Source organism: Hydra viridissima, unplaced genomic scaffold, assembly GCF_058129835.1.
Source record: "Hydra viridissima isolate aposymbiotic clone 2 unplaced genomic scaffold, HvirCarnegie_v1 scaffold_9, whole genome shotgun sequence".
Lineage (NCBI taxonomy): Eukaryota > Metazoa > Cnidaria > Hydrozoa > Anthoathecata > Hydridae > Hydra > Hydra viridissima.
The window spans coordinates 5,951,861-5,964,577 of NW_028324308.1; the positions used below are offsets into that span (position 1 = coordinate 5,951,861).

The 12,717-nt window shown below is 30.8% G+C and overlaps 5 protein-coding genes and 1 pseudogene across 8 annotated transcripts in view; all 6 read left to right on the forward strand.

Moving 5' to 3' along the window:
* Positions 1–12,717, forward strand: part of LOC145185579 (RAC-gamma serine/threonine-protein kinase-like) — a 385,494-nt gene that overhangs the window by 52,420 nt on the left and 320,357 nt on the right. The window lies entirely within an intron of this gene.
* The window catches only part of LOC145186156 (cilia- and flagella-associated protein 65-like), a 259,850-nt gene that overhangs the window by 52,420 nt on the left and 194,713 nt on the right, over positions 1–12,717 (forward strand). The window lies entirely within an intron of this gene.
* LOC149883742 (torsin-1A-like) overlaps positions 1–12,717 on the forward strand; it is a 78,875-nt pseudogene that overhangs the window by 52,413 nt on the left and 13,745 nt on the right. The window lies entirely within an intron of this gene.
* Positions 1–12,717, forward strand: part of LOC145185156 (uncharacterized) — a 216,225-nt gene that overhangs the window by 52,411 nt on the left and 151,097 nt on the right. The gene's annotated exons all lie outside the window — the stretch shown is intronic.
* Positions 1–12,717, forward strand: part of LOC145186157 (prohibitin-2-like) — a 227,685-nt gene that overhangs the window by 52,318 nt on the left and 162,650 nt on the right. The window lies entirely within an intron of this gene.
* LOC149883744 (protein GVQW3-like) lies at positions 4,313–4,978 on the forward strand. The gene has a single exon (XM_090098630.1). It carries the CDS (start codon positions 4,313–4,315, stop codon positions 4,976–4,978), a length of 666 nt encoding a protein of 221 aa, XP_089954756.1.

A 12,717-nucleotide genomic window follows, 5' to 3' on the forward strand; every position in this document is an offset into this window, starting at 1 on the left:
GTCGCGAAAATAAAAATAAAAAACGTCATAAAATATGCGAAGGAATATAGATATATACATAATTTCTGTATACAAATCCTTAGAATCTATTCTTCAAGAAAACATAAATAAATACTTGTTATAAAAAGAGGAAAGACTAAACTTGCAATTTCCACCTGGACACTTTTAAAAAAAACTTTTTTTTAAAAAAAAATTAACCTTGAAGTTTTGAAACGCTAAGAACTAAAAATTTATGTATAAAAGTTAAAAAGTGTCCACATTCCATTAGATTCCTCATCCCTTTTTTAACATATACCGAAAATTTTATAAAAATTGGATGTGTTTTAGTATTAAGGAATCCTAACCTCCAAAAGCTTCGTTTTAAAAAAACGTTCCCGCTTCAAGCTTTTTTCTTAAAAGTGGTCTTAAGATATGGATAAAATTTAAATGAAGCCATATAATCCATAGTACTTTCTATATTTGGCTGGAAAGAGGTTGAGTAACACTAATTGATTCAAAAAACCTCAAGGTGTTTGCTTAAGCATACAAAAAGATATGAGAGTAAAGTTCATGAAAATTTCGTGTTTTTTGTCAAACGTCAGATGTTTTTCGTTGAGCCGTGGAATCGCTATCTATATTAAACCAGAAAAAATTCCTTATAGTAAAAACCAGGCTGGCAATGTTTTGCGGTTAAAAACAATATCAACCGTAAAGTTAGTGAATTCAAGATGGCGAATATTAGCGATTTGTGGTATATTTTTGTACTTTCAACATCAGATTAGAGCACTTTCCGTTGATTTTGAGACCCATGTTTATATACGAATCTTAATCAGCATAAAATTCTCTATCAGAATCAATCATAAAATTAGGGGGGGGGGGGGGAGAAAGTGGAGTAGCGCCGAATTTCTTTATATATGAACTCGATTTTAACAGAGTCTTGGATATTTTTTCGTTAAATTGTTATGATCCAAAATTGGCATGCCTGTTTTTCTATTCATATTGAAACGAAATGAACAAAAACTTGAATTTCCGAAGAAATACTCCGGAGGGATTACTATATAAATATTCTTTATTCAAAAAATGTAAAAGTTGAAATAAAACGTTCGAGAAAAAAAAAATTTAATTTAAAAAATTTCTTAACTTTGCACAAAATTTTGAAATGACAGCATACAATTTTTTTCATTTTTATAGCACAAGTAAAATTTTCTACATCCTAATCTATCATTCTAAATGTAATCTAAGATTATTCATTCATTTTAAGTGTATTTTCATGAATTTCAATTATTCAATTTGTTTCTGCGAAAAATTTACATTATTTATCTTATATCCGGAAAAGGTTGTATATTGCGCAAGTCAAAAAATAAGAGAATGCCATATTTCGACTCGAAATATGGCATTCTTCTATTTTTTGACTTGCTTTACTCGAAATTTTCGAGTAAAGCTTTCTCGCAGCGAATACGTTGCAGTTCTACAATTTCTCTTCTCCTAAAAAACTCTGCTCCACAAAAGTTTCGCATTCAATTTATACTTACAAAATACCTCTTATAAGCTCATAAAAAAAAACCGCTCAAACTATATTCACAATATTTCAAGGGAACTAAGTCAATATACGCTTTAGGTAATTTTTTCCGCGCAATTCAATTATACCGAGAGAAGACATTTTTCTTGTAAGTTGTTGTTAAAATTGCATGTCATCTTTTATTCTGTGTGTTTTTTGAGAAAAAGAAAGAAAGAAAAAAAAGCCTAATTCTGCAAATACTCACGATGACTGCAGAAAAACTGTTTTCTCTTGCTGCAAAAGTGCTCTAGATGAGCTCACTTGACCATGTCAAACAATTGATTTCTTCTCAAACCAACTTTTCTGATCCAAGAGCAGCAGTTGGAGTGTGTGATCATTGCAGAGTTCACCTTCAAAATCCGTCCTCCAACTAGAGACCAAGGATGTGATTATCTCATTGGCCATCTGAATCTAAATGAGACAATCCATTTGCAGTATCTCAACCATATCTAAATAATTACCAAAAAAATAGTTGAAGAACGATAGTTTGTTTGCTTTGAAAATTGTTGTAAGGGTATTCTACATACTTGCAACAAGTCAACCTTCCATGAATGTATGAGACAGCTGGTCTTTACTTACATAAAGGCCAGAGAACAAATTTTTTCCTCTGTGATTGCTTCAAAATGCCATCTCCTCGCGGAACTATAAGGGTTGCACAATCCACTGGTAGACCATTTCCACTTTTCTCACTTGATTGAATGCATATTTATATGAGTTGATAACTTTGGTCTGAAGATTTTTATCATAAATTTTATGTAAAAGGCATTAGTTACAAAGACTGCTAGCTAACTATTTCAATAATTCATTAAACAGGTCCTGATTGTTCCGAGCTTTTTGTTGAAAAACTAAAGTTGATTGCTCAAGATTTATTTCATGTTTAATTCAACGCAGGGCTGTCCAACACAGGAATAAGAAAACTTGCTACTACTCTGAACAAGCGTCAATAGTAAAGTTGTCGAGAAACTTTCTTTGAAAAGTTCAATAATCTTGGAACGCAACTTACAGATCACTTTACTCAAACAGCTATTAATGTTTACAGTGATCAGCAAATGCAAAGGCAGCAACTAGAAGTGAAATTCAGGAAACTTTAAGCTTTTGAAAATTAAATCTTATTAAGAAGACAAGTTTACAATGGTCAAATTGTGAAGCTGGGCATCCGTCCTTGCACATGGTGCAGCATTGCTTCAAGAAATTTATCCGAGAAAGATAGTTTTCGCACATTTTGAGATCTTCGAAAGTGCTTTGCAGCATTCAAGAATGCAGGTGAAGATTTGAAGAAAGCCAAGCTATTTAAAAATATTTAATCATGAGCCTCTTCTGCCAGTACCTGACTCAACACTTGTTTTGGATGTGGTTTCCTTCGATGGAACTCCATCTTCTCCTCGGTGTTGTAAGCCACCTATTCAAAGAAGTCTTCTATGAACAAAACTTGGTTAAAAAAAACAACTAGAGAATGGTTTTGATGAGCAAATGATTAGTTCATGGCTAGTTTATTCACTTTCCAAAAAGTCTACTTTTTGTATTTGCTGTCTTCTTTTTTCCGGTTCGATAACCAGTTTAGAGCAACACTTGAAAGAAAGAGTTACATGAAAATTCCTAAATTCTGTACAAATAGATGGAAAGAAATCTACTTAATAACAGAGTTATTATTGATAAAGAATATCAAGAACTAATTCAAAGAGAAAGTCAGAGGTGGTAAGATATTTTGAAAAGAATTTAGAACTGATACTTGATTTGTGAAACCATAGAGAGTCACTTTAGTCAAGTTTTAATACGGGAAATTTACTTGGTTTATTGAAAATAATTTCTAATTTTGATTCTGTCGTAAAACAACACTTAAGATTTACGGTGAACCATCCTGTATCCACTTCATATCACTGAAAATACAGAACAAGTTTATTCACATTATGGCATCCACTGTACAGGATAGTTTGCTAGAAAGAATACGTAAAGTAAAATGTAAGAGAATAATTTTTTAACTCAACTCCTGATCAAGTTCATCGTGAATAAATGTCTGACATAAATTTTAAGAAAAACTTGTTTAGATTAAAGAACCATTTTTCGTTTTTATAAAAATAAGCGATAATGACGCTGCAAGTAATATTAAAGCAGTTAGAGAAAGAAAATATGAACTTACAAGATTGTTGGTCATAGTGCTATGATAATGCTGTTGTTATGACTGGACACAAGTCTGGTGTTCATTAAAGAGTAAAGAAACAACTACAGCATTACAATATTTGTTTGCGAGATCCTAATTCGTATTGGCCTTGTTCAAAGAGGTTGCAGGATTCTAAAACGAACTTTCACGATGCAGCTTTAGATTTAAAATCTCTCCAAGATGTATTAGTAAGTGACTTGCTGAAAGAAGGAATTCGAATTAGCAATAAATGGAATATTTAATTTGAAAGAAGAAAGAAAAGAGAAAATTTGTATTTTAAAGCCAAAACAAACTTTTTGAAAGAGCGATGGTAAAAACTCGGAGAAGCCTGCTGTTGTGATGTGGGTAGGCAAAAGTTATAGAAATTAGTTTAGGATTTTAAGACGCTGCTAAAAAGCTGTACTAAAAAAATATTAAGCCTCAAACAATAACTCAATTGTTTGGTGAATTTTTAATTTAAACTTCCCGCCTTATTCGAATCGTCCAATCTTTTTTATTTTTAAGTTGGTAGGAATGTCATTAACATTTGCGCCAAACTACATGTCAAACTCCTAATTATTTTTTTTTTGTTTACGCTTGTTTCTGAAGTACCAAAAGTGCATTCGGCGATTTTCACGATGTCTAATTTTGTTGAGCAAAGAAGTGCTATTAAATTTTGTTTGCGGAATGATATTTCTGCTGCTGAAACGTATCGAATGTTGCAAAAGGCCTTCGGTGAAGAGACTATGTCTCAAAAAAATGTTTACAAGTGGTACAAAGACTTCAAAGAAGGCCGAGAACGTGTTGATGACTTGGAACGCTCCGGACGACCATCGACTTCGATTGATGATCGCCACATCAACAAAATTAAAGAATTGGTGCTTGCAAATCGTCGGTTAACCATTCGAGACCTTGTTGACATGGTTGGAATATCATTTGGGTCGGTGCAAGCGATTTTGAAGGATCATTTGGGCCTCAGAAGACTCAAATCACGTTTGGTGCCGAAATTTCTCAATTTCTTTGAAAAAGAGCGTTGCGTTAAAACTTGTGAAGCAATGCTTTCTGACTATCAAGACGTCTACAAACAAATTATTACTGGCGATGAGACTTGGGTCTACGCATACGACCCTGAAACAACCGACCAATCGAGTGAATACCGTGAAAAAGGCGAGCCGAGACCGAAGCAACCACATCAAATTCGCTCAAAAATCAAGGTCACGTTGACTGTTTTCTTTGATTATTGTGGTGTCGTCACTACGAATTCCTTCCAACTGGCCAAACTGTCAACAAGGAATATTATTTAAGCGTTATGCGACGTTTGCGTGAAGCTATTCGCAAAAAGAGACCGGAATTATGGGCCAATAACTCTTGGATTTTGCACCACGATAATGCGCCTTCGCACACAGCACTGGTTCTTCGTGAGTTTTTCGCCAAAAACTCTACCCATGTTGCTCCACAACCACCGTATTCGCTCGACTTAGCACCGTGTGACTTCTGGCTGTTCCCAAAGCTCAAGAGACCACTCCGGGGAAATCGTTTTGAGTCCATTGAAGAGATCCAACGTGAATCGGCAAGCGCATTGAAGGCTATCCCTACCGAGGACTTTTCGGCATGCTTCGAAGACTGGAAAAAACGTTGGCAAAAGTGCATTGGGGCCGGGGGGGATTATTTTGAGGGGGACGATACAGATTTGGAATAAATAAAGATTTTTCATTTTATAAAAAAATTCACCTTACTTTTTGATCACAGTAGTATATATATGTGTGAATATGAAAACGTTTTTCCCGATATGAGTATTTGATTGCAAATACTGTTGGCGAAATTGCGGTATTTACTGCCAGTTACGAAAGATCATTTGGCAAATTAAAAATGATACTTTCGTATTTGAGAGCCTCGATGGGCCAAAGTCGATTATGGGATTGTGCTTAACTAAAGATAGAACAAGGAATGACCGACGAATTTGACTTTAATAACTTAATTTAAAAATTTGCGTCAGTTAAAATAAGAAATATAAATTAGTACTAAAGCATTAGTAGATTTAGTATGTGTGTTTTTTACACAATTTTAAAGTAGTTTTATAGAATATAAGAAGTGAACAACCTATCTTTTAAGAGGGGCGCAAGATTAGTGTTTGCCATTAGCACCATTTACCCTAGATACGCCTCAGTTTTTGTTGAATTTAAAAATATGTTTGATAAAGGCATTAATTTAATTGATGATGAATGCTATCCTGATTTATATAGTAGCGAGTTAAGTAATCATTTATATAGAAGCGAGTTAAGAAGGATGTGCTGCAGTTTATAAATTTTTACAAACGCTGAGTTTCTCTTTCACCATCAAACTATTTGTGAAAAAAATAGATTCAGAGTTTACATCAAATGAAACTTTAAAAAACAATTTCGTCGAACATATGCAAATATCATAGTTTTTGCACAAATCACAGGGGGCTCTCTTAAGATCCAAAGAACTATTAATTAACTTATTTTGTCATCTTGCTATATTACGTGTTAGAGTAAGATCTTTTTCATATGCAAAAGAACAGCTAAATATTTATAAACTCAAATAGAATCTTTGCATTTAAAAATGAAAAATTAAAATCTCTGAAAAGAAAATTAGAAATGAAAAATTAAATTTTCTGCATTCAGAAATGAAAAAAATATCAATTGGAATGAAGAAATAGTTTAGTATATTACACTAAAATGATTACTTTTAAAGCCATAAATCATGTAAAAGTTTGTTCCTTGAAATGAGAGTGAGATGATATAAACTGTAAATATAAACTATATATGTATTAAGAAAGTTTGTGTTGGTGATCAGATCTAGGTTGTTTTTTTTTATACTGGCAATCAAAACTAACGGTTTAAAAAATATATAATTTATGTACTTTTGATACTGTTAGCTTTGTTACAAGCAGACCTCTTAAAAAAAAAAATAGATCTTATCACCCATAAAATCTTAAAAAAAAAAATAGATCTGATAACCCATAAAAGTAAAAATACTAAGTTTTTACATTTCTACTCATGCTTAATTTTGAAGTTCAAAAATTTTTAATTTGATATTTCTTGGACATCGTCAGCGTCTAAGAAATATTAAATTAAAAAATCTAAGTAAGTTACAGCTTAGGTTTCCATTTTAAATTGCTGTTTTGTTGAAATCATACAACCCAACCAGCAACCCTAATACAAGCTGCAGAATGTTTTAAGCAGGTATTTTTGCAAGTTAAAAAATTTCTTAGAAATTTAAGCATAAATTCCCTTTCCCAACATGTTTCACATAATTCCTAAGTCAAACGCAACATCAAATGGCATTTGTTAATTTGTTTTAATTTAGCAGTTATGTCAACTTGGTTGCTCGTGTGGAAATAAAATTCAGGCTTGAATTTTTTTTCATTTGACCCAAACTTACCAAAATTTTTTTTCAATTTCAAAGCACTTGTGTTTTTATCAGGATGTGAAATCGTATTATAAATCAACAGGCCGAGGAGCTTGGCACCACCTTGAGTCCCCAATCATCCAGGCGATTTGAAAATTGTGAATTAAGCTATGTGAATACAATATTAAGAAAACATCTGCTTCTTAAATCTTTTTTATGTGAATGGGTCAGCATATCTCTTTTTATAAAAGTTTCAGAACCTGAGTTTTTGGAACTTTAAGTTTTAAAACAGATTCTATTCCTTGTAATCTAGCCTTGAAAAAGTTTTTTATTCAAAATTTGTCTGCAAAAGTTTTTTATTCAAAATTTGTCAATCGGTATCAATATAATTCAATACACTTTGTGATAATAAATGAGAATGTTAGAAAACACTAGTCACTCCAAAAAGTTATTCGCTAATAAAACGAAATGGTTGAACATTTGATGCTGATATTCCACAAATTTTGAATGGCATTTATATAGATGATCCTCGTTCATCAAAGGTAACTTGTCAATCCCAATAACCCAGCGGTGCACTCAGTATATCTGAGAGAAAAAAAAAGAAGCTTATCAGCTTATCTAAGCAAAAAAAAAAAAAGAATTTTCCCAAATAGAATTCAAGGATATGAGAGAGTTACGCCGTCAATACCGGACCAGTGGACCGCTTTTTCAGTGTTACAAAGCGAAAACAAGTATAGCGAAAAAAATAATTGTATTTCAGATAGTTATATGTTGTAATTTTCTGCCCATTTTATGGGAAAATTTATTATGAACGATTAATTTATTTTCTTAAAAAACAAAAATAGTTTTAATAAAGTTGAGGAGAGGGGGAAGGTTTGAAGATTTTTTAAGCTTTTTTTTTATAAGTCAATATTTCAATTCTTCTAACCCTTTGTTTTCTTCTGAATAGTCAAAACAATGTTTAAGGAATAAAACTGCAGCATTTTAACAAATTCTGAGCTAAAAATTAAGTGAGAATTCTTATTTCTTTTAACATGCGTAAAAATGTTCAAAACTGTCTCAACCTGAGGTAGATTTGAACACACCTGGGACAGCTTTGAACACACCTGGGGCAGCTTTGAATTTTCTCTGGCATATGAAAACAACTGGTGATTAAATCATTATTTTTTAAAAAAATTTATTGTTAAATAAAACATTGATTTATTTTAAAGTTTCAGCAAGTTTAAGTTTCTAATAGTCAAAATCAGTTATTTTTTCTATACTATCTAATCTTATAATCACTCTAAAAAGTTGATCAAAAAAAATAAAGTTATTTAAGCTGTAAATAGAAGCTAAACCTTAAACTTCAAAAAAATACGATTATATCGGTAAATGGAATTGGATTAAGTTTAAAGAATATATATATATATATATATATATATATATATATATATATATATATATATATATATATATATATATATACATATATATATATATATATTCTTTATTACTTTGTTAATGTAAAACATTATGGGGTGCAGTATATTTGCATATATATAAATATATGCAAATGTTGTTAAGCAAAGTTATAAGTTAAAATAAAAGTTATTTATATTGTTAGGGGAATATGGGCCAAGATGACAAACGTTTTGAAAAGCACATATTTCTTAGTCAATAACTGTTTCAATAAGTAAAACTTTACTAATAAGTTATAAAAAATTCTTATGCGTCACTAATGTATCAAAAAAACCTGATAAAAACTAAATATAGCCTGGGAAAAACTCATTAACCAATGTTAATTCAAATCTTCGATGGCGATTAAACCAAATCGTGAATGGGGATTAACCAATAATACCTCAAATCGTCAATGGAGACTTTAGTAAATTCCATGATACCATTACCTTCTCAAATAACACGATATCACAAAATCTAGTTTATAAGATGAATAATATTAATGGCAACGTGATATTTTAAAACAATTTAACTTTTTAAAATATTAATATTGAGCCATGCAAAAAAAGCCTACTAATCAGTTCAGAGCAAATTCCAACAGAACAAAATAAATAAAATGTCAAACAAAGGGTTTTAATGCATAATAAAGCAATGTAATAACGACTAAGCAACACAAGAGTTACTAGAGTACAAGTTTATAGTAAAACATGTACTTCGGCGAAACGATAAACAAGTTATCTTTACCCGTTCATCATGCCCCATTAGGCTAAACCATCTTTAAAATAATTTAAAACTATACATAAATAAGTTGTCAGAGCTTAATACTACTTGTATGGCTTCCATATTGAAAAAACTGAATGAGAAATTCACGCTTACCTTTAGCTGGTGATTTAATAATGAAATAAGTAAAATACAAGTGGAAAACTTTTTTTTTTCCTAATATCGGAAAAACCTTTTTGAGATTTCTTTAATATTAACTTTATTTGCACAAATGAATGATGATTTTCCTGTTTTACAATATGCAGCTAGACACCGATTAGTGGCAAACGATACAAAGTGTTCAATCTGCGGCATGCCATCCACATTGAACAAATATAGTCAAAACCAAGATGGATGGAGATGGCGTTGTGATGCGTCATCATTCATTTTTTAAAAGTAGCCATCTGCCTCTGAAAATCCTAATATTTCTGCTATACTTGCGGTGCTTTGATTTTACACAGGTAAAAATCACTGGAGAGCTACACCTCTCAAGAAAAACCGTTATAAACTGGTGCAAATTTGTAGAAATTATGTTAATATTTCCAGTAAGAGTGCTCAATACAGCGTAGAATAAGTAGAGCGAATATATTATTACTATTGCTATTATATAAACTAAATAATTAGCTTGGTTTATATTACATTGCTTAGAGTTTCACGCAATAGCGATCATAAGATTTTATAAACCGTAAAAAAACGTAACGACTAAAAATACGAAAAAAGTGCTATGGAGTGTCTACTATGATGGCATTAAATTTTTTTATTAAAAATTTATTTTCATGGCGGTACTTTGATGTTAGTTCGCTTCGTTTATTGAGCAAGTCTAGTATCGAAGTAACAATGTGGTACTTTTCGGTCAAGCACAAATTACAGTAATTGCCACCAGGCTTAAATGGTTCTGCCTGATAATATAATAATGCCCCTTTTCTTGCTGCTGAGTTTTTACATTGCAAATATAAATAAGGTTTTTCTTAAGGCATTTTACATTTAGTGGGCATGCAGCGGTTTGTCGGCAATTGCATGATTGGCTATTATTATCAGTAGTATTAGATAGAATTTTTTAGTTATGAGAAGTAATAGTTTTCTGTAACTAACTTTAAGTAATGTAGTATAAACCAAACTACTTATTTAGGTTACATAATAACAGTAGTGATAATATATATATATATATATATATATATTGGCATTTTTTCCAAGCTTTATAAAAAATGAGCCGTATAAGAAAAAATTAAAAACAAAATAACGTTTGAGTTGTTTTATATTATTGACTTCCCAATTGTTATTGTAAGATTGGCCTTTTAAATCAACCGGTAAGTATCAGCCCAATAGCCTGAACCTCTGCAATATAAGCTTGATTCTCGATTCTTTTACTGTAAAGGAACACTGTGACAGTTTTAGCATGAGACAATAACTGACGCTCATTAAATTCTTTCGGGTAAACATGTTGATTTATTACCATTTTTCATGGTACAAATCATGATTCACTTATCCCCTTCAGCAAAAGAAAGTAACAAAGTAACATTGTAACTTTGTTTGGATAGTAACATTTCTTTGTTACTGTCCAAACAAAGTATCTTTGGTTCAAACTTGAAATTTAACGTCTTTTACATTTTCTGGACAATCTGCATAAATTTGTTTCCGGCAAATGTACTGTTGCGTAAAGTTTAAAGAGATTCAACATCCAAAATGAAAGTAAATTTAACACTTTTCATAAGCTTTTTGGAACGCATTTGTTTCAATTGTGAAGCAGTTAATCTGGGTTTTTTTTTTTTCGATTTTTTATGTGTATTTTTTAATCAATATTCTGATATGTGCTTGAAAACAATTTAACTTTTTAACCATCTGTTTTTGGCTTTTTTCTCTGTTATGAATATTTTTTTAATGGCATATGTTCTATTTAGTGCCTGTTTCTATAGGACCACCGCTTCTAGTTAGTTTCGTTCCTGTTTTGCCTTGCTTTTGTTTTGAGTTATTCAGTAAACCTGAATACCTGAAAACCGTCTGAAAACCGTTGAAATATTTTTATCAAGAAAATGTTAAGCAACAAAGTTGATATGCGAATTTTCTCTCCAAAACTTTACAATTCAATTTTTGAACTTCATATTATCATTTTAGTCTAAAATATCAAGTACTATAACGAATTCATATTTATAATAACGTAATGTAAATAAAATAATTTTTTTACAGAATATTTTGGCACCAACTTTAGTTTATTATAAATAATTTTAAAATAAATGCATGACTTTTAAATAACAATAGTAATGCAAACAACAATATAGCAATTACATTACAAACATATGTAACATATACAAATATACAAATTATATATAATTATATAAGTTTGTAATATGATTATCTGTAATAAGACAATCATATCTTTTTAATTAATTCAATATGCATAAAAAGAAATCAAAAACATATTAAGTGTATATTAAGAAAACTTATTTTCTGTATTAACAAGCTCATTAATATAACATTAATAGTAAGAAATTAACATTATTTCAGTAAAAACAAAAAAAAAATATTTAAAAACTTTTGTTAAAAAAACACAAAATTAAAAAATTATCAAGTTTATTTAATCTAAAAGAATCCTCTGTATTTATCCCAGGCAAGTCTTACTTGGCCTCCTCTCCATTTACAGCCTCCACCTCAAAAAGATGAAACATGCAGTAAAGTTTTTATAGCCGACTCAATTTCAGCATTTAAATGGAAAGGTGGAGAAGTAATCTAGTGGACCAAAGTTCTTTACATTATTACCCAAATGAATCAAACTATGAAAATTGTATATAACCATACCTGCATTATATAAAATCTTCATATTTTCTACACATACCACAAGATTTTGTTTTGCATAATCTAAATACTGTCTACAAAACTTTAGACTTGCAAGAATAGAAACTGCTACAGACAAAAAAAAAGGAAATTTTCGAATAAATTTCGGAGTAAAACATCACATTATACTATGATTTGAGTATAAAAAAGAAACTGTCTGAGTTCAATTGCTTTCCATCTCATAATTTCAAGCACAGATCTAGGCTTTCTGGCAAACTCTTTGGGCATGTAACGGCACATCTCACCAATAAGGAAGAAAGTAATTAAATTTTCTGAGCTGAGCACTTAACACTTTTAGGACCCTTTCACAAGCATAGTTAAAGTATGCAAACTACACCTAAGCACACTAAATGCATCCAATCATAAGAAAAACCTCTCCTACACTTCTAAGAGCAACAAGCGAACTATTTCAAGGGATATGAAAGAGTACAAGCATCTAATGACAATTCATTGTGATACTTTTTAAGCAGTTCGAACAAATCAGTGACGCCAATACCGGTAATGTCAAAAGATACAGCCTAACAACAAAGCTCTTCAATAACAGTATATTCAATGTTATTAATTTCCTAGTTACTTTCAATACACACAGATATATATGTATGTATATGTGTGTGTGTATATATATATATATATATATATATATATATAT

Excerpts from the sequence above, each read along its gene's own strand:
- LOC149883744 (XM_090098630.1), top strand. The coding sequence starts at position 4,313 with ATGTCTAATTTTGTTGAGCAAAGAAGTGCTATTAAATTTTGTTTGCGG.